At 38.9% G+C, this 22153-nt stretch overlaps 1 protein-coding gene across 25 annotated transcripts in view; it reads left to right on the forward strand.

Moving 5' to 3' along the window:
- CADM2 (cell adhesion molecule 2) overlaps nucleotides 1-22153 on the forward strand; it is a 589213-nt gene that overhangs the window by 506020 nt on the left and 61040 nt on the right. For 21 of the 25 annotated variants that reach the window (XM_069024966.1, XM_069024958.1, XM_069025004.1 and 18 more), the window contains one exon: nucleotides 20657-20835. In XM_069024966.1, coding sequence (XP_068881067.1) covers nucleotides 20657-20835 — 179 coding nt within the window. Of the gene's footprint in view, nucleotides 1-20656; nucleotides 20836-21089; nucleotides 21654-22153 lie in introns of those variants that run through there. The other 4 variants (XM_069025115.1, XM_069025113.1, XM_069025111.1 and 1 more) reach the window with 4 other exon arrangements.

A 22153-nucleotide genomic window follows, 5' to 3' on the forward strand; every position in this document is an offset into this window, starting at 1 on the left:
CCCTGTCTCAGTGTTTTCCTCATGACTTAACAGGTGACAGCTACATGTGAAGTGCTCTCTTTGGCTTACAGACTTGAGGCATTCTAGCTCCTCGCTCACCAGCAGGATCAGGGAAAGAATCAGAGGAGTAAAAGTGAGGTACCTTGACATACACAGTACTTTCTATTTGGTACACATAATATTATAGACATACTTTATACCATTAGGAGGCACTAGTTAATAATTAAAAGAGAGCTTTAATTAAGGTGTTTACTGATTTTTTTTTTTTTAAATAAAACTCTTTTCTATCCTTAAAGGATTCAAGTGCAAGCCTTGCATGTGGTTTTGAAAGGGTGGCCAAAAAAAAAAACCCTTCACATCACAGAATTATCAAGACAGGAGACCCGTATGTGGTAGCCTTTGGGGCACAAATATTTTGCCAATGAGTGCACTTCTAATTGTCCAGGCCACAGGAACTGCCAACATCAGCTGCTCTGTATTGCTTCATTAGGTCAGTCTTTCATGGCACAGGGCCAGTAATAAATAGGCATCCTCCTGGGAGCAGTTTGCAGTGGCTTAGCATGAGAAACAGGAATGTCATGCTCCCAACCTGATTTGTGAGTACCCATGGCTTGGAGAGAGAGAGGAATTGGAAAGGTCCACAGAGCCCAGATATATCAGTGTCACAAGGCAAGTGATGAACTGGGGGCTTTGTGGAGAGCTCAGAGCCAGCCATGGTCCTTCACAGCTGTTTGCACACTATGGGTTAATTTCTATATACTTTATGTCACAGATACAACAGCTTCTCCTGAATCACACCAGTAAATGAACTCAGAGGTGCATTTCTCGTGCATCCCAGACCAATTTTCACAAGCTTCAAAATGACATTTGAGATGAAAACTGAGAAAGAGTGAAGCCAGGAGGTGGCTGTGGTGACATTGATGATACTGATATGTGCTGCTGAGTAATTCTTTCCCAAAAGGGAAAAGCAGGATGAGGCTAAAGCTAGAATGTACTTACATCATCTTACAGCTCATCACCAAGCCCTTCCTGGAAGGGATCCTGTCCCTCAAACTGTGTGCCTCGCAGGTACCCAGATACTGTGTTTCCAATCTACAACACAGTCCTGAGGAAAAGCCCTTCCTAACTTACAGCCCTGCAGCAGGAAATGGGAGGGAAGACTTGCTCAGACCAAGACCTCTAGGAAATCAACTGCACTCTGCATCTCCTGCTGAACCAGCATCCTCCAGAGATATAGCAGAAGGACAAAGAACAACTGTACTAGTTGTTACATCTGGGTCCTGCTGAGGTTTCACAATTTAGGGTATAAGATTTCACTTGGCCAGTCATTAGCCATGACTTTGGACAGGAGAAAAAATGTCCTCAGACCCTTGGATGTGAGCGGCATCAGTTGTCACAGTGTGTGAGATGGGCTGGGATTATCCCAGCCTCTGAGGTTTCCAGGTGCTATGGATGTCACCCCACATTTGTGCAGAGATTTGTGCAGGTCTTGGTACAGAGATCCCAGTGTTGCAACAGGGATGCTGAGAGTGGGCTAAAGGGGAGAAGAGAAGTTGGGGCATGGGAGAGGGGGTTGAGAGGAAGATGGAAATGTGATTCAGTGAGGCAGCATAAGAGGGTGGAAGACAGACTGCACTAATTCTGTAACAGTGCTGTTTTACCTCTCTGCTCATCACTGGGAGGATGAGGACAGCTCTGACTCCTGTCAGACCCTGTGCTTAGCTCTGTTACTTAGATGTAGCAGCTAAAAATGACCTTCTTTTGGGTAAGCACTATGTTGCTGCTGTGGAAGTGTGATGATACCAATAAGAAGAGCAGGCCAGGCTTCCTGCCTGTTATGTGATGGTTTTGCAGAGGTGGGCCATGGGGATTTGATGATATTCTGATCCCATTGTGTAGCACTTTGAGCACCAGCTCTAAGAAAGAGCAGAAGGCTGGTGTTTGGACTATTGTATGAATAAATCTGTGACATTTTTAATTAACATTTGATGTGAAGGAAAAAAGGTAATGTATTCATCAGTTGACCACAGATAAATATGCCACACTATAGGAGTATACCCTATTATCTGTAATATTTTAAGGGAACTTGAGGTATAGCATTTGTGAGGATTTTGTCCTGCTGATGAATGCCCAGCTGGTGGAACAAATTTAAGAATTGTCTTTTGGAAAAATTTGAATAGGTGTATTTGTGTTAGCTTAGTCTTTCCTTTTACAGGACTCAGTCACTGGTTTCTTCACCCTATTGACCATTTTAATAATATTGATGTCCAGGGTTGTTGTGGTTTGGGTTTTTTTTCTCCCAAGTGCAGGTAAAAATGTATTTAGCCATTTCTCTGCATAGCTTAGGTCAAGACAGTCTGTACTTGATGTCACTATTCAACAGCATTAATTTTTTGGAGGTACTGTTGTGTAGTTTCAGACCAAATTGAATCTCTTGTGTTTTCAATCCTTAGCACTATTTTGTCTTCCAGTGTTTTTGGCTGGATCCCTGGACAGTTGTCAGTCTGTAACATTTTAATCAATGAGCTTGCCTAATATGTCTGTAAGGTGTTGGTGAATCTTCTTAATTTATTTATTCTTTTAGAGTAATATAGTTTTACCTAAACTTTGTTTATTTTCCAAAGAAGGAAATGTACTTAAACTTCAGAAATCATAGGCATCCTTTTTATGCAATGTCTAGACTTTTCTGAAGTTGTACTGCCTGACAGTATTTTGAGTATTTTAAAATAAATATGAGATAGCTGTGACAAATCTAAAAAGTAAATAACAAAATGATAATTTACAGTAATCTGTGCTTACAAAACTTTTTAAAAGCCAGTGTTTTCTTATTGCAAGCTATAACTGCTATACACTGTTGTGTCTTAACTATATAGTCTAGTGCCCCAAAAGTAAATTCAAAAACTGACCCATAATGAAAGAAAGGTTCAATATTTAATATCCTTAGTCAGTAATCTCATCAAAGCATGCATGAAATATGTGAGTTTTTTAAGTCAGTGTCATTTCAGGAGAAAAGACGTCAAAATGTAATGGAATAATTAGGGCACAGGAAACAAAGAGAGAGTTAGCTGTCTCCTGTGTGCTTTAGAGAAATGCCTTTCCATTCCATGCAGCTCAGGGGAATCACAGTACAGTTGGTTGACTAATGTAAAGTGAATATTTGGCCTTGTTTGGGATAATAGGGAAGATTTTTATTTCAGAAAACTCACCTAGTATCACATTATTCGTGAGCTCATTAAAGTTATAGAGAAAAGCACAACCAATAACAAACACTAATATATACAGAGTAGTATAAAGTATGGACAAAAACACATTTTAATGTAAGAAAAGGTGTTTCCTTTTAATAATGAGTGCACACCAAAGAACCAGGCTTGGGCTATAAAGTCATTGTAAACGATGTGTATGGTATCTCCACAGAATGTCCTGTCTTTTGTAGCATCTATTTAAAGAAGACTCCCTTGAGTGAGACAAACACTTTGCAAAGGCTGGTGCAAACAAAAACTAATGATAACAGAGAAACACACACCACCATTCTGTCAGGGAACCCAGACAGTGGTTGATTCATTTGAGAAGGACCTGACAGGGCTCTAGGTGAGGCAGAGAAAAACCAGTGAAGGAAGTGAACTCGTATCCAGTCATTGGAAAGCAGCAGAGCCTGGCCTCAAACTGGCTCTAGTTAAACATGCTGTTAGCCACAACTCCCAGCCACAAGTCTTCTCATCTTAGGTGTTGGATTTTACATCCTTGCTGAAGTTCCCTGCCTCCCATGAGAGACCTGTTGACCCATTCCTCCAGTCCACAGAAACCCCCTTGAATAGTAGCCTCCCCTCAGATGTATCAGTACAGCAGCTTAATGAACACATTCCATCACCTCTGCCAGGTGATCTGTGTGTCTTATTTGATGCCTGCCCTCAGAAGAGAGAATTAAAGGAGTTCCTTCATACGGTTCCTATGGGGTTTTTTTTTCCCATAGTGTCTGAGAACTTAGCAAATATTTAAATGTTTATTTTTAGCACACCTATGAATTATTAAATTATTCAGTTGCCTCGAACTTACAGCTGGGAAGTGAAGCAGGAAAAATTTCTGAGTTCAAAATTGACAAATAGGTGATGTATCTAACATTGATCACAGTCCCTATTTTCCCAAGAGTATTTGGAGTGACACAGCATCCCAGTCAGGAGATAGCCCATCCGTGGTTTAAATCGTAGCAGTGAGTTCTTAGCACGCCTACAAACCTGTGCTCGAGAGTGGAATCAGAATCTAGGGCAGAAAATTGCAGAAACCCACTTGACATTCAGCCGTTATCGTTTTGGCGTAAGCAGTTTGCCAGTATTGCTTTGAAACTGCATCCTAATGGCAGGTTTAGACTCTGACTCATTAGTCTAATGGCCAGCCTTTTGTCCATGGACAATTTTTTCTGTCCTGCTTTGACATGATGCACTTCCCAGCTTCTCTGGCAGGTGAGATGGAGGTTCTGTATGAAATTATCTCATTTTCTACATAGATTTTATTCACTGCTCTCTGGATTTGTGCCATGAATACCTAGCAGCCTAGAAAGGAATGCTGGTATCAATTCTGCCTATATGAATTATCATAATCAATCTGGAAAAGCATCCATGTTTCTGTGTTTATAAATCACCACGCAGAATGAATCCACAGCCTGAACTGGATGCTCAGGCAGTATCAATAAATATTAATGATTTGTTAAATTGGATAAATTTCTCCATATCCATGATGAAATATTACTCTTGCAAAACATGAATGTGGTATCAAAGTATTTCTCCCTTAAGCTTCATACGCATTTGTGCATAAGAAATCCTGAATTGTAAGAGTCTTTTTCCTGGTTCCTCTGGAAAGGACCACCTACAACTGAAATCAAGAAATCAAGTAAGTGAAAAAAAAAAAAAAAAGGGAAGCTAGTTACAGGAGTTCCACTGCTCTATGTTTAGATCTTTGCCTTAGCAGAAAGTGGATGATTTTGAACAAAACTGCTGTGCATTTAACGAACCAGGAGCCTCCCTGGTGTTCTTTGCCTTGATCCCAGATCTAGCATCAACTGAAATATCTTTATCTGATTTATGCCTTCTGAACACTCTGAATTTACAGTGAAGTTTCCAGGGACACACGTCACACACAGCTTTGGGCAAGGTTCTGTAAATATATGCTTGAATAAATTCCTACATGTACAGGACAGGGTATTGTATCTGTGGATATAGACTTGGAGAAAGGTAAGAAACCCTCCTCACAGTTCTCAGCCCTGCATGCCTTGTCACTGGGAACAGCTCTCAGGATAGCTCAGGCTCTCCTATTCCTGTCTTTTGTCTTGCTCTCTGTCCATTCCAAGTTGTCTTGCTTTGAATTTGGTGTGTTCAGCATAGAGTCTGTCTTCTGCAAATACAGCAGGTATCTCTGTCCTGTCTGTCTCTTCGCCCTTGTTATAGTTTCTTGAAATGTTCCTACTTAGTCTTTTTTTTTTTAAAACAGTGCTTTTTCATCTCTGTATCTTTATCCCATTTAGGCTCTCTGTATGCCTTTTTCTGTTTGGAGAAGTGTGAGCTTCCATTTCTCCAAAAGGAACTTATTCTCTTTGCGTAGGTGATTATTAACTCAAACCCAGCCTCCTGTTAATTTGCTCTGATGGGACATATCCCATGTCAGCCCATGTTAATCACTCTGTATCCTGTGGTTATTATCAACCTCAGAGAAATGTTGACCAATTTTTAAATTATTATAATTTTGAAGGAGTTCATGCTAATAATATCTCCTGCTTTGGTTTTGTATATATCTATTATACTTTATATTTAATGAGTGCTCATTTTCAGTAAAACGTTCTAAAATCTTATGACGAATATCATATGAATTCTAGGAAAAAATCCGCCTGGTGAAACTTTCCAGATAGGTAGTTTGTCTTTGCAGGAAAAAGCCAATTATTTTAAAGGATTGTGTAAATATTCAGCTGGAGACTTGCTACACCAATATTTCATTGACATTACACCTCCACTGTAGAATTATGCCATGATGTAGTAGATAACATATTACAAAGCAGGTAACATTTTTGCTGAGATAGAGCATGTATATTCAGTAGCTTAAATTTCAGTTTTTATTAAACATCCTGTCCTTCTGGGAGCTTGTATCTTCTTTTTCACAGCTGGGACGTTCTACACTTTTTTGTAATTCCCACCCCCACCCCCACCCCCCAGTATTTTGCAGAGAGCAGGGAAATTGGTGTTATAAAATGTGTGACACAAAAAGAAGCAGGTGGGAGCATTAGTGGCTGTCTGAAAATTACACTTTACAATAAAGCCTCCTGCAGTGCTTAAGAACTTCCCCTTTAGTGTTCTGTAAAATGATCACATTGCCTAATAGGTTCAATTCAATAATTGCTTCTCCTCTTTTTTAAGCATCCCTTTTTTTGCAGTGTTTACCCATAAAAGTGCAGAAACTACAGTATGAAAAACAACTGCGCGCAGCATTTTTAGCGCTCGTTAAATCCATTTTGCATGTGTATGGCTTTTGAAATAATTCTTTTCCTTGCTCTCAGGTGGAAACACATTCTAAAATAATAAAAGGCCCATGAAATAGAATAATAGATAAAATTGAAATACAGAGCAGATAATTCTTACTGAGTGCTAGGCTACAAGTTAAAACATGAGAAAGAAGTTTTGGGAGAGGATATGGTGTTCGGCCTTTTAGATACTTCATTTTTTGTACACAAGTGTTTAGCTGCAGTTACACATAAAATTATAGAGTTTTTGAATTAACCACTAGCAGTAGAACACAAAAATACACATTAGTAGAACTTCTTCAATGCAAATCATGCTCGTTATACTTACTATGTTTCACAATTCTGGAATATGCGTAGCAGATGTTATGTGGAACCCCCAATGTCATGGGGAGCACCAGCCCATTGAATATCTGCATTTTTACCCTACATTTACAGCGGCAGAGTATCCTGAGAACCTGTATGTGATGTAAACTAGCAGGGTAATACACCATCCTTCTAGAGGAGCTTAACACTTTGGTGAGCATAACCTCAGAAAAAACAGAGATGATAAGATAAATAGGGTTGTAGATATGTCAGGCATGACAGCAAATAGGTAAGAGAAATAATAGATTGTGTTATTTTATTATTAGTGTAACAAATTTTTAATTGTTTGGTTGAGGTAGTTTTTGACTTTCTGTTGCAAGGAAGATCTTGGAGATTTCTCAGACCTGAGCTTGACTGGTTAAAAATGAAATTTCCACATCCATGCTATTTAAAGCATGACAGTAAACCACTTTCAAAACTGCCATTATTTAAGAGCTGAGGAAAGAGACTGAGACTGTGATCTGCAGTCTTGCACAGGAGAACACTCCTCGAGAGCGTTCTCCTCCAGGGGCTGCAGGGCAACCCCTGCTCCTGCACCTGGATCACCTCTTCCCATTGTTTTGGTTTATTCTTGCTTAGGAACATTGGATTGGTCACTTTTAAGATGAAATTGTGGGTCACTTTTAAGATGAAGTTGTGAAGATTTACCAAGGGTTAAGAAGTGCTGGTGAGATGGACTGTGTTATCCCTGCAGCAGGAGGGGGTGTGGGTGTCTCTGTGGGATGGTGGGAGGGAGGTAAGTGGGAGACAGATCAGTGTTTCTACTTACTGTTGCTTTTTGATTATGATTTTTAGTTGGTTTTGTATGTTTGTTGGAGTTTTGTTTGTTTTTTGTTTTGTTTTTACTTTCTATTGCTCTCAAATATCCCCAGCCTACCTTTCTACCTTGTACACACAATTTCTAGAATGCTCCAAAGGGAGTCACAGACTGAAGGAGCTCTCAGCACCATCTTCATTCAGCTCATTCTTTAAAAAGTATTTGCTTGCCATTTGCACCTAGAGGCAAAAAACAAAGTCTGGGCAATTATATGGTAATCAACATCAAAAAGAGGAGCTACATAAAAATGAAGAATCTTGTTTAAAAGGAGCTATAAGGGGCAACTAAGAGAATTAAATCTTTCCAGGCAGCCTGAGGACTATGTTAGAAAAATAAAAAAAATAGTTTAGAACCAGAGGGTCAATACATATCACCTATCAGAATCCCTTGAGAAGAAGTAGTTGGTGAGGCTAAACAGAAGAGAAATCAAAGTAATGAAAAGGGCGAAGCTATAATTTGAAAAGCTGAAGTTGTTTTCCAAAGGAAAGAGAAGACTCTTAGATCTTGGCAGATTAAATATAAAAATTCAGTAAGCCAAACCACCAAAAAAGCAGGGGAAAAAAACAAGTATTTAAGGAGTAACTAGAAAAGAAACTTGAAAATAAAAGGGTTTTTTTTATTAAATAATTCAAAGTTTGTCAGTACATTTTTTAAGATCAACTGAGAGAGAATCAAGGTTTAAAGGGAAGCCATATTAATTTGCTACATCCATATTTTCTGTGACAGAGGAAACGGGGTGAATTACAGACTGATTCCCTCTTTTCTGAGGTACTCACCAGCAAGATTTAAATGGATTGTGGACATGGTTGTGGAACAAACAGGCAAAATGAGCAGTAGAAAGTCAGCAGGACCAGAAGGTTTTACCCTGGCATTTGAAGGGAATTCGAGGATGAGATTGATGGATTATGAGCTGTGACAGGAAACTTTATGCTTAAAACCACCTGGCTGGCTCAGGACAAGAGAGCTTCAGGAGAGGTCCCAGAATGCGGATGTCTGTGGAACTGACATCTGAGCTTCTTAAATACTAAAATTTATAAAAAAGACTAGAATTAGCAGACGTCTGAATAAAGACAAAGTTTCATGGGGTTGGAATTCCTTTCGCAGAGGGAAAAGCCTATCTTATAAACATTTTTTAAACAATCCTTGAAGGGCACAGCAAACACACCTTGTGGTGGCCTATTTGGTATAGAAGGGAAACATTACAGATATTTCCAAAATTGTAAATGGTACAGAGGTAGTTGCTAAGGACTGCTGGTTCATTCTCTCTACAAATAGAAGTGTTTAAGGGTAAGTTAAACAAGTAAGAACCAGTTTTTGCAAAGCAAGGACGTGATTTTTCATAAAATGACTGGTAAACTTTGGGAATTTGTTGTCGATGGCTATGACAGATGGTGAAAATTCAGTAATTCAAGGGAAAACTGCCTAAGTTCATGAAAAGGCAAGTCCTTAAGGTTTACAGAGTGTTTTTAAACTGTGCTTGGTATTAGAAATGCCTGAGATCTGTGCTTGGCCTGTTCCCTAGACATCTGCTTATCCCTGGTGTTGGAGATAAGGGACTGGGCTAGCTGAACTTTTTGTCTGACTCAGTACAGCTGTTCCTGTGCTTCTAAGAATTGAACAAAGGCTGTTGTGGCTTGCTGGGTCTAGATGCTAATGGAGCTAGATCCCATGGAGAGCTTGAGGGTATCTCCTTTACAGTGCAAAAATTATTACCGTGAAGGTACTAATGAATAATTTTCTGTGTGAGAGAAGTTTGTGTGAACTAAAGCACTCCACTCTGTCTGGAGATAATAACACATTTGGGAAAAGAAAAGCAAACTTCTCTTAAGTAAATAATGTTTGTCTCTTTTTCCCTTTATTGTATTAACATTTCGTAAGTTATTTTTAGATGCAAAAGAAATTGACACAAACGGTGGCATAGAACTTAGCTCTGAAATACAAATAATCATAAGTTCCCAGTGTATTATTATTAGGATATAGTTATATTATCTTGAAAGCATGAAAAATTCTATTATTCATTATGAATTAATACAGTGTGCTTCAACATCAGCTTTTTTGACACTGGTGAAAAAAAATAACTGAGGTACAAAAATTTTGTGGTGTATTTTCATTCCTTTGGTGGTCCTGTAAACTGTTGTATATAGCAACAAATATTTAATTGCTAAGAAGATACGATTCAACAGAAGATCTTAGAAATGTCATTGCTATGGCTAGTTATTAATGGTTTCTTACCTGGTGAAAAAAAAAGATATTTTGCTTCATCTTCCAAACTTCATGATGTTCTTACATGCATTGAAAGTCAAGAACTGCATACCTTGGTTAATGAGGGTTGGTACTGAAGCCCTTGCTTGTCATCCAAGATGCAGCACTGGTGCTTTCATCAGCTCTCTGGGTGTTGCCACTGCACCTCAAGTGCAGGAAGGAATTTTAGTTTAATGAGGCTTCTCCTTGACTGTGTCTTACATCAACAGCAAATGATTTCAAACAAGTAGTATTTTGGACAAGCAAATAACTGTGAATGAGATTTTCAACTGTTTACTTAATGGCAAAAGCGGAAATGAATCAGCCACTCTTCATTTTCCTCTTTGATTCTCATGCCAGCAAGCATTTGACCTTAACTCAGAAAACGCAGCTGGCATTCCTTAGATGGGATTTCTTGCCTTATTGTAATAACAGAGACAAAGTTTCTTGTGAATGTTGGGACACAGTGAAGGCAAAATTCAAAACAGTGCAAATTAGGCATGTGAACATCTGTCAGTGTGGCAGCTTGAAATATCTAAGCAGTTGAAAATAAGGACTTGTCAAAGGGGAAAAACATCTCGTAATAATATTTGCTCATTAATTCCATGATATACCCTTCAGACCTCAACTGGCATTGAGGATATGACCAACAGACATAATGCTGGTTAAGGAAAAAGAGAAAATGGAACTGAAGATGCAGTGTGGCAGCAGTTACTGCCTGCTTCCTGTTTATTGCAGTCCCCACCATTATCTCTATGTGGCACTTCAGCATAACTTATGTAAACCAGGCTATCTTAAGAAAATGTACCTTTCTCAATCCTGTAATAGGAAAATGTAAAGCATTTAACAATAGTGGTGCTGAAGCTCCTTCTGCTGTTTTTTCTCTGTTATTTCTGATGCATCAGTATTTTCCCCAGTGCCCGCTCCCCTGGCTGGGGATGCAGTAAGCTTGCAAACTGGTGTGAAGGGACACGGTGTTATAAACAGGTCTGAGGATGTGCCAGATGAGAAGATGTTATTCTCCTGTTCTATGACACATGCATAGTAACTAAGGTGTGCACATCCCATCATTATGCTTTGCTGCAGCTTTCCTATCCCCAGCAGTACTTCATTAACATTAAGAACATAGTTCCTGGTTAATCCTGGTAATTTTCAGCAGCCATTCTGATGCATCCACTTGAGCGTCATATTATCCTAATACTGCTGACATTTGCATGTCTTTGAAATACATTTTTTCTCAGATATTGTCCATTTAATCCACGGCGGTTTCCATCACCCTTTGTTCTTATAGTCATGCTTTACTTACAACTGATGAAAAAGAATAATCTACTAATTTCTCAATAGCTATTAAAGGTTAAGAAGGAATCAACAAGGTGTAAACAGCAGCGTAAGAAGCCCAAAGATTTAGCTGTTTGAATGCTGACTGCATAATTAGAAACATATAGAACTAGAATTATAGTGAAACCAGGCCGTTAAGATTTCAATATTTAATCAACAATTTTTCATGTGAATAAAATTGTTACATGCCATTTATCATTTCAGCTGTACTCTGACAGGAAAGAAAAAGCCTTTAGGAACAGCGATAAAATATTTAAGGAAGGTGTGACAATTATTCTTTATATTCACTTATCTGTATATAGTTTCTCCTCTCTTCCCTTCCCTACTCTTATCTGAGAGTGTAGGTCTTAGCTTATGAGACTGAAAGGAAAAGGATTTGTCTTTGTAATTTGCACATCAATATATGGCACCAATCCCAGACAGAACAGGGGAAGGGCGTGTATTACCGACGTGCTCCAGTGCTGATCCAAAGTACTTTCAGCTCCAGAATTTTAACAAAGCTTTCAGGGCATCATTGTTTTTCTGTGAGTGGACCTCCCTTCTTTCCCTGTGTGAGACTGCCTGGCCATCAGTGTGGGTCTGGGCTCTGCTGGATTTCCATTCTCCAGATTAGGGGGCAGCTTCATGGAGCCCACCTTCCCCTACTGCAGCAGTAAGAGAGATGCACCTTCTAGAGGTCTCTGTCCCCTTGCTTTCTTGCACAAGCTCCTAAAACCGAGGCTATCACTTGTCCTTAATTACTGATGTGTCATTAGGTGTGTCTTATCCATTGCCTGTGAGAGCTGCTGAATGACTGCACAGCAGATAATACATTGTGCACCCACCTGAACAGGTGCATCATTGTGCAATCTGGCCATATCAGGCCTTCAGTACAAGAATTCTGATACAAAACCAAAGTCTTTGCTACTTGATGGGAATTGGAAAACACCTTATCTAATCTGTGGCTGCGTGCAGGCCAACCTGCAGATGTTTCCTGTGAAGTGTTACCTGCTGCTTTGTCCTTGAGCCATTGCCTGTTAGCTCACAGTGGCCATCACTCCCGCAAGGCCTTTGCTCCCCAGCAAGTGAGGCAGGATTTATGACATAAGATTGTTTAATGTGGTTTGGGTTTTTTTGTTTGGTTGGTTTTTTTGGGTTTTTTTTTGTCTTTCCTGCTGCTGTGCTGGCTTGCACCTCTCCTGCCTTTTTAGCCTCAGGAATCTTTTTGAAAGACATGTTGTACTTCTGTAGAGGACTTTTCTTTTTTTCCTGGTTAAAATTTAAAAGAAATATAAATTATTTATAAACTGGCAACATAAAATGAACAGTGTAGCCATACATACCATTGTTTTTTAAAGACAAGGTTTTAAAGCAGGCTTCTTATTAAAGCTGTTCATAAACTGTAGAGGTTACAGTGTTTCCTCTGAACTTAAGACGTTTTGAGCCTCAGACTTTAAAATACATATAAAAAAGTGTGGTTATTAACTGGCTACTAAAAGTGTTCTAAAATACTTGGCATTTTGATTTGAACTACTAAAAATGCATTAAAATATCCAGGTCTTTTCCAGATTTGTGAAAAAAAAAAAAAAAATTAAGTCAGTGCCTATTCCCTGACCTGATGCTGTATTTAAAAGAGGTTTACCTGTCTTCTTTATGGCATACATAAGTTTAACAGTGTTCTTCAGTCCTATTTGCTCCCAAGTGGAGGCCTGGCCTTGAAAATTTGGAATTGTGGCAACCTCTTTCTCCCTCCTCTATTTTTTGCTTCTAGAGTCATAACTGATGGGAGGCATAAATGAATTCAAGTTCAGCAAGTTTTGCCTTTCATGGATATAGCTGCCTGCCTGGTGCAGAAATGTCTCAAGAAGTAATAAAGGAGTAGAAATGCCCAGTCTGTTGTTTGGGAAGTTGGTCAGATTCAGAGAAAGCAAAAAAAAATGGAGGGGGGACGAAATGAGGCACCAGAAGTTTGAAAGCAGGTGTAGCATATGAAGAACGTGGGAGAGATTTGTGTGAAATGGGATACCAGGAGGACAGGTTACAGAATGGCAACTGCTCCCTATGGCATCTCCCTCACAAACTTTTGTTTGGTTTCCTTTGTTTGTTTTTTTTTTTTAGACAATCTTCTTGTCCATTTCTAGCCTCCCTGCTGCTTACAGTAGCAGAATACAAGGGATATTTCTGATGCAATTCACCGATAAGTTGTCTTCTGATTTCACATAAGTTCTCTTGTTGATCTGTCTCATGACTATGAGAAAGCCATTCTCCAAAATGTTATTCACAGCAGGGTTTTTTATACTTCTCTGAGAAGATTGTGAATAATACTGGAATTAGGTAAGAAGCTTCACAAATATATATATATACACATATATGTATGGATTAGGCACTTTTCAGAATATTAGTCTGATATTGCCTTGCCTTCTTGAAAATGACTAACAAAGGAAATGGGATTTTTGGGGGAGGAGGGGGTACATGATACTCACAAAGGGAAAAACTAGAAGTAAGCAGTTTCAAAGAATTTGCAGTTATAATGGCCTTGGGATCAATTGGGAAAAATCTCTCCAGACAGAGAGCAGCAGCATCGCACAGTTGAGTTAAAGGTTGAAAGCCTTAGGTCAAAGGGTGTCCTAGATTTTAAAGGTGCTAAAGGATAAAAGGAAATGGATTATCAGCCTGATAAGAGGAAATACAAAAAAAAAGAAAAAGATAATTATGGCAGAAACAGAACAGTCAACTTCTCACAGGCAAAGTTTTTTAACCTGAAAGGAACTTTAATAGCAGTTGCAAGGAAATATTAGCGTGTAGATAGGGGGAAATATGAATATGAAAAATTACTCTCTTACCCTGTAACAAGATATACTTTGTATCTTTGGATAGAAGAATAAGTATCTTTGCTTTGAAAAGACTCTTGATTCACTTTAATCAGTTGCTGTCACAGTCTGCTGAGGGATAAGGACTTTCAGCTGCAAATTTAGTCTATCATATCAGCTTGGTTAGCACCTGTAATCCAGTGAGGGTGAGAGGACTGCCTGATTTATCCAAAGCAAGATGCAGGCAGGGAGGTCTGGCACCTAAGTATAGTTGTGATGAACAAAGGAAAAGCTTTATCTGTCTAGGACAAAAGGTAAGGCATGAAGGGTGTTTGGGTTTTTTGCTTGTTTGGTTTGGTTGTTTGCTTTCCTTTTCTCCTATCTTTTTCTTTTTTCCTATTTTTTCGTATGCTTTTTTTTCCCTGTAAATGGTGGATACTAACTCCATGTGAGATTCTTTTTACCTCTTTATGTTTACTATTTAAGAACCTTTTTCAAAGACATAATACACTGCAGCTGTCCTCAATGCATCTTGTTGTTCCTGTTGTCTTTATAGCTGTAAATTCTTGTCAAATTTTTGATACAAGAGCATGAAATCTATATTTAGTTGCCACCTCATTTTTTAAACATATTTTGGAAATTTAGTTCTTAACCATTTAAAAAGCATTGGTATAGGATATTATAAATATTTTTAGGCTACATTATGTCTGCTGAGATGCTTAAAAGAGAAAAGTAGAGGCAAATATAATAATAGTCAATTCAGATGTTCAAAGCTTCTTTCTGAAAAAATAAGAGAACTTTGTGAAAGGTACTTTAGATATTTACTAATTCTTCTGGGGACAAAAGCACTCTGTGAAGGTTACTCAGGTTTTGCAGAACTAGAAAATCACAGAGAGTTCTTGTCTTATAAAATAAAATCCATCTATCCAAGCCTTTTGTGAAAGGCTAGAGACTGTGGATATTGATGTTTTTGATAGATGGAATGCTCCCAAACCAGCTCATCCCAATATGACTCCTCAGACTGAGACTTTATATAAACAAGAGGTTCCCCCAGAGTTCAGACTTCCAAGTCGATGATTAGCTGACAAAGCTAAAAATCCAGTTTCTTGATACAGAGAAACCATAACTTTCAAATTAATGAAGCAATCATTCCCTTAGATGACTTCTAACATTGCACCAGGTTTTCAGCAAGAAACACTGATAAATCTTGTGATACCTTTTCCATTACTCATTTGAGCATATCCACTAAATTACATTTTTATGGACTTCAGAGAAAACAAGTGTACCCGTTTGGAGAAGTAAAAGGTGCTGTTCAAGAGGGCCCTACTCAAAGTAATGAATTTACTTATCTTGTTAGTGTTCCTCAAATTCTTTTTCTTCCATCTTTATTTTTACCCACACTGGCTATACAATTTTGACAGGATGCTTAGATACCCAGTTGGATGCTAATGTCCTCAGTGAGACTGAACATGCAAAAAAGGTGGCATGGGGGTTTTTTGCTGTTGTTTTGGTTGGTCAGGGGGTTTTGCTGAGTGTGATCCTATGGAACTGAAAAGGTTATTCTGCACTATTATCATGGGTCAGGAAGTTGTCCAAGTGTTGTTTACTAAGGACTCAGTGAAGAACGCTTTTTACATTACCTTTCTGTACAAAAAAATTAGAAAAGGGCAACAAAAATGAATAGAGCCAAGAAGTTTCAAGTGGAAATGGATTGCATTGCTTAAATTCCCTTTGTTCAAAAAGAAAACATAATACAATAGATATATGTATAACTTTTAAATGAAGGGTAAGTAAACTATTATAGTTGAATATAAAGATAACACTAGAGATGAGGATTATAAGGAAGCACTGAACATCGCTGTCCTTTGGTTAAGGATGGAGAAAGGGGTGAAAAATTAGGAAACTTGTCTTAAAATACTCCTGTGTAATTTCAAAGGCCTCGGCTAAAAGGAAATATATTGATGTAGACAAATATAACTGTTGACTTTCATGTTATGTAAGCACTTGTTGAAAAGGTGAGGCAGTGCCTAAGTGTTCTTTTCTAATCAAACATGTGGGTTTTAATTTTTTTTTCCAACATATTTCAGTTTGCCCTTACCTTTCTCCCTGATTTATTTTGAAAGAAGAGGTTTTCTACTCTCAAGACTAGAAAATAGTTTTGCTGTATTTACCATTTCTTTGTTCAGTTACTTGTAAGTACCACAATATAAAACCTGAAGCATTGTGGAACTTCACACCAGCATTTTATACCTTCATTTCAATCCCATTTCATTCTGACTGGAAAAGAATACCAAATTTTGTTGGTTTTATGTCAGGTTTTGAGGCTAACATGAAGACAGTTAACAAATTCAGTTTTTTATACTAAAAACCAGTTCCCTTTTCTAAGGCTTTAACTGACTGTTTATGGGCTTTTTTGTTAGGATTAAACATAAATTATAACAAAACCTAAGCCCATTTAACAGTTCATCAGAGAAAGTCTGGATTTCAGATTTCTTGGGGGGCAGGCAGAGAAGTTGTTGTTCATAAAGCCTGTGTTTAGTATCTCTGGCTTCTTTCAGTTTAACATGGTTCTGATAATGCCACCAATAAGCAGCTGAATTCAACATCAAAAATCAGTAGAAGCAAGACATACCAGCCCAAGAAATACCATGGCTTGTCACAGCTGAGCTGTGTCTTTGGAGGTATTACTTCACTACAGCATGCTTAATTTGTTTGGTTTTATTTTAAAAAATGCCACAGTGGGAGAAAATCAGAATAAGTAAGCCAGAAGCAGAGCTGAGTTTTTGGGAAGAAAACAGCATCTTGGTGCTTCAGCTCTGCTACCTCCTTCAACCCAAAGCCAGGTTCTCAGTGGTAGCACAGCTCATTTCCACTTAACCACATCCACATGGGAGGGATTAAACTGTGGGTGTAGAAAAGCACCTCTAATCCAATACAGCAAGAAAGGGAGGACAGACTTGGTTTTTGTGTTACTGCATTGGCACTTAGTAGGCTGTGTGCTCCTGCTAGGACAGAGCAGGTCAGTGAGCTTGGCAGTGCCATGAGATGTCTGAAGATGACAGCATGCAGTGGCATTCCTGGCCATAGTCTTCATGCTGACTTTAGCTGTTGTGTCCCTAGGAAGATATTTTCAGGGCTTTCTGGGGAAAAAAAAAAAGGGTATTAAACTGATAAGTGTGATTCGACCTAAAGTAAGCACAAATGGAAGGTACTGTTTGTACAAACATCCCTGTGTGTTCCAGGTCACGTAGGAATTGACAGCATTATGGCAACTCACTAATATTAAAAAAAAAAAGCTGAACTTCTGCAATGTTGAAGATGTATGCAGTATAGAAACATGTCCAGTATTAGGAGTGTACATATTTGCCGGGTATTTTAGCACGTAAAACCCGAGTGTCCCTTTCAAAATATTGGGTAAGAGCAAGATTCTGTCTGAGCCTGCACCTGTGGACAGGTTTCAATAGGACGAACTGTGGGGAATTCCCACTTGCCTGTGCCTTGTGACAGAGAAGTCAGTGTTCTTTCAGTGTTTCAGCTTTGGACAATGAAGGTACTAAGGCAATTTTGAAAGAATAGCCAATGTGCTCTAAAGTTAAGATTCCTTTGCCCTTTTTTTTGGTGCAGTTTTTTCCCTGCTGATAATCTCAGAAGGTATCAAATTCTAACAAACAGAGAAAAAGGGGGAGAGAGAGGCCTGCTAAGTACAAAGTTGTCATATCTTAGAAGAATATAATATGAAGGAGTGTTACTTACCATGTCCTGCAATATTCATTGCCAGTTCTAGGAGATCAGTGTAAAACAGGTAAAAGTAAATACCATTTTGCAGGGCAGGTAGGAAACTTCCAGAATTCATTGCTACAGGAGGCTAAGTTGACAGATACCATAAGCAGATTCCAAAAGATATTAGAGACATTCATAGGCAACAGCTCTAAATAATGAGTAGATACAAAAGAGAATAAGAGATGTGGCCTACAGCACCCCTGACAGAAGGACTGTGGTCGCTGGCAGAGTGCAGGAGGAGTGGACAGCAGAAAATGGAAGTACTCCTGTGCTTCCCTGGAACAGCCATCCTGCTGTTGCTGACCACAGCAGCGTGATGACCTGGGTGCACAAGCACGTCTCCTGTTCTTAGCTCGCTTCTGCCTAACCAGTGAATTGTTTAGACCAAGTGTCTCAAAGCTTGCCAGCAGTGCAGGCAGAATTTACTTCTGTGGCTGTGACAGAATTGCTGCTTAGGGACCACCGTGCCCGAGAGCGGTGAGGTGGAGGGAGAGCTGTGCCCGGCCACCAGGATGCGCTGACTACAGGCCTGCTGCCCAGGAATTGCTCTGCTGCTGCCACAAATACAGCACGAGGTGGCTGAATAGTCACTGCTGATCAGTAGCCTCCCCAACACCCAGAGAATGCAGATCTGCCTCTCTCTAAGCCCTGGCTTTTGTGCCTCACATTGTTTTGCAACCATGGCTAAGTGCTCTGTATAAGACTAGAGTTGATGTATTACAACGTGACAGAGCTCCCTGAATAATTTATATCTGCAGTTCCATTTCATACTTATTTGTTATCCTATAGGTTTTCCCCTAGGACATGCCATCTAGTTTCAATTTAAAACCTAAGTTCCATAAATTACCGCTGCACAGAAGTTGCTTTAACACGCCATTTATGCAGGTAATGGTGCACATTGTAGCAGAAGTGTTTCAGAGTCCCCACTCCTGGGATTACAGATCCACGGTGAGCTGGTAAATGGGAAACAATGCGGAGTTGGCCGGAAAATTGAACAAATCCACCTTAACATATCACAGCAAATCACACCTTAATGCTGTGAACTCTGTAGGGCAATGTTTCTGCACCAGCAAGGACATCTGGGTTCCCTGCTTGCATTAATCAAAAAGGAAGTGTGTACATCGTGTATCTCATGTATTTAGTTACCAGTTCATGAAAGTGCGCTTAGGAAGAGTTTTAAGACATATTTATGGTAAGGTATAAATAAGGCCCATCACACCATCAGTTCTTAATCCTTTCTTTTATTCTCTGGGCAGATGATTTTCTCAAAAAAAATCAAAACTTCAGAGAATAGCCAGTCTAAGTAATAAGTTCAGCAACACTTTAACAATTACTAAAATGTGTGTAGATCTGTTATATTTCAGAATAAATGTAAGTTACAGGTTTTTTTTCTTTAAAGACTAATATGAATTTTATAGAAGTAAGTGCATTTCAGAAAAAATCCCTTTGTTTACATGTCTTGCCTCACTCAAATGGAAATCATGTCAGTGCAGCCATTAGAATTACTTTTCTGTTTCTGAGGCCACATTTTGGCTAAATGTTTCTCCTGAAGTGTTTAAGTTTAATTCTTTTTCTTAGCACTTATTATATCTAATAGGCTTTGAACACGTGCTTCAAATTAGTCAAATTAAGTGTTTCTTGAGTAAGACTAGTGACTAATCCGGCAACTGCTAATTTTTGTGTATTATATTTTGGTTTATTACTGAGTCATACACCTGCAGGTTTGGATAGAGATTGATATGTGGGTTAATACTGCACAGAGCTACCAGCTACAATGGTAGCATTGAATCCCCAGGCTGTGAATATCCTGCTGAAGTGACTGGTGTAAAAGGCCCTGAGATGCTCTGTTTGCTTGTGACACAGACAAGATTCAGCAAACCAACCTTTCATTCCCACTTATGGGCCTGTCTTTTTGGTGATTTCCCTCATGTAAATTTGAAAATATATCTTGTTACATGTAAGTAGAGGCTGCATGCCAGTAATAAATACATCCTGCTGTCTGTTAGGCAGATCTCAGGGACTGTGGAGCTTCTTGAGAGTCTCTAGCACAGAGTTAGGTATCCCTTGCCAGTGGGAAGGTGTATGTGAACCTGCAGGACTGCCAGTTCCCTTCTCTGTGGTGCCCTTACCTTGCCTAGGGGGTTTTCGCTGCCAGGGCATTGCCTTTGGTCTGTTTGATGTGAGTGCATCAGGCACAAGAGGAAAGGTTTCACAAGAGAATATCCAGGATTTCAAGTTAAATCTTACATTACTTGTGGTAACATGTGAAACAAGGAATTATTTAAGGGAAGGATGAAAAAAAGGTGGGAAAAGGGATGTGCTGTGACACAGCACAGCAACAGAAACAAGCTTAGGTTGTGTGTAACACGTGCTACTTTGGGACTGATATGCCTGGTTCAGGAAAAATACTCAGTGCGTTCAAGTTCACTCATGAATGTGAATGGCCTAAGTAATTTGAGAATCCATTTACAAACCACTTACACCCACATCATCCTGTTTGCTCTTACCTAGCCAAGCATCTGTGGGCCCTGAAACCTCATGAGAACTGTATTTTATTTAGGAAAGATTTTGTCCTGTTGCAGTACTGTTCTGCTTCCTTTTTTATTTCTCTTCTTTCTTATTTCTCTTCTTGTTCTTTCACTTTCTCTAGCAGTTCGCATCCAGGATGGTAAGGTTGTAATAGTGACAGTTCATTAGATCCAGTAATTCAAGTATTCTTTGGTGGTAGGGGACTATTCATAAGTTTCTGGTGCTGCTACTTCTGATGTACGTGCTGCGTATACGTGTTCCATGTGTCTAAATAAATGCCTTGCTTTGATCCAACAGGCCAGAACCCGTACTGTGGACAAAGGATGGTGGAGAACTACCAGATCCAGAAAGAATGGTTGTCAATGGCAGGGTTTTAAGCATCAGCTTCCTAAACAAAACAGACAATGGCACATACCGATGTGAAGCAAAAAATCCCATTGGCCGAAACAGCACAGAATATGTCCTGATAGTACATGGTGAGTGTGCTCTCCTTAGTGCATGCTATGCATATTTAACATTTCCAGCTGATACAATTGCTTATGGTCATTATGGAAAGAATAGCAAGAAAAAAATTGGAAGTGTAATTGCACTTTTGTTGATGCTATTGTCTAGCTGTGGGGAGTGTGTTGTCTTTCCTTTATTGGCACGCCTCTCTTCTTACAGTTTAAACAAATATTCACTTATGCTGTGAACTTTTTGCTAAGTAAGCACCTGTAAAAATGTTTTTCAGTGTGTGGGTACTGTTTCATAAATACTTGCCTCAGGCCCAGCTGTTCAGATAAACCTGGTTACAGAAGGATATATGAAGAGAAATATCAGACAGATGTGTGCTTGAGGTTTTCTGCTTAGCTTTTTATAGACCACCAAAGACAGGACATCGGATACTTCACGCAAGTTACAACCTGCCACTGAGAAAATTCAGCTCGTACAAGTTAGCTGATATCACCTGGCACGTCATTAAAGTCTGACCTCAAAGCTGTGTCATGTCCTAAATGTATTATATTACTTCCAATAAAATGGAAAAATAGGAAGATTCACGTGAAATTACACTTGATTTTTTTCACCCCCTAATAAATTAGGCAACAGTATATGTCATGTGAAAAGAATATCTGTCTTCTACACTGATCATGAAATAGATTGCCATAACTCAGCTATAGGGGAGACTATACTGTAAAATTAGCATTTGCCTTTAATACAGCCTTGCAATTTGGACTCTAGGAGTCTCAAAACATGATGTTCTCTTATCACAGGTAATTCCTGGAAGGTTATGATTTCTGTAATTTGAATTTTAATATAAGAGAATATAGAGGTAGAAGCTCCACTGTAGTTCATTATAGTACTTTTTTACCTCTTTTTTAATGCAATTTCTTATAAGTATGACAAAAATAAAATGAAAAAATCTAATGCAAATTGTAGTCTTTAAATGGACAAGAGAATTACATAGATTTTATTTGCCCATGATAAACTTGGTTACAACAAGTATGCATTTCCTTCATGGTTGTAAGGTATCAAACATTTTTCACTACAGGTTTAACCTGCCTCTGGGTATTTGGCATAAAAATTCTAGTAAGTGCTGCTTTCAGTAATGAGATATTTATTGGCACTGTTGATGAAATGTCATTTATCAAAAGAAACACTTAGGTTACTTTTCATTTTTCTCAAAGTTCACCATTAGTTTATGTAGGAGTAGTGACACAAATAAGGAGGAGATCTTTGCATGAGGAACACAGAGCCTGTACTGCTGCGTGAGTATTTCTGTGTTAAAGACAAACAGAAAAACTAAACCCTCTAACC

The sequence above is a fragment of the Aphelocoma coerulescens genome, chromosome 1 (assembly GCF_041296385.1).
Source record: "Aphelocoma coerulescens isolate FSJ_1873_10779 chromosome 1, UR_Acoe_1.0, whole genome shotgun sequence".
In the NCBI taxonomy this organism is placed as follows: Eukaryota; Metazoa; Chordata; class Aves; order Passeriformes; family Corvidae; genus Aphelocoma; species Aphelocoma coerulescens.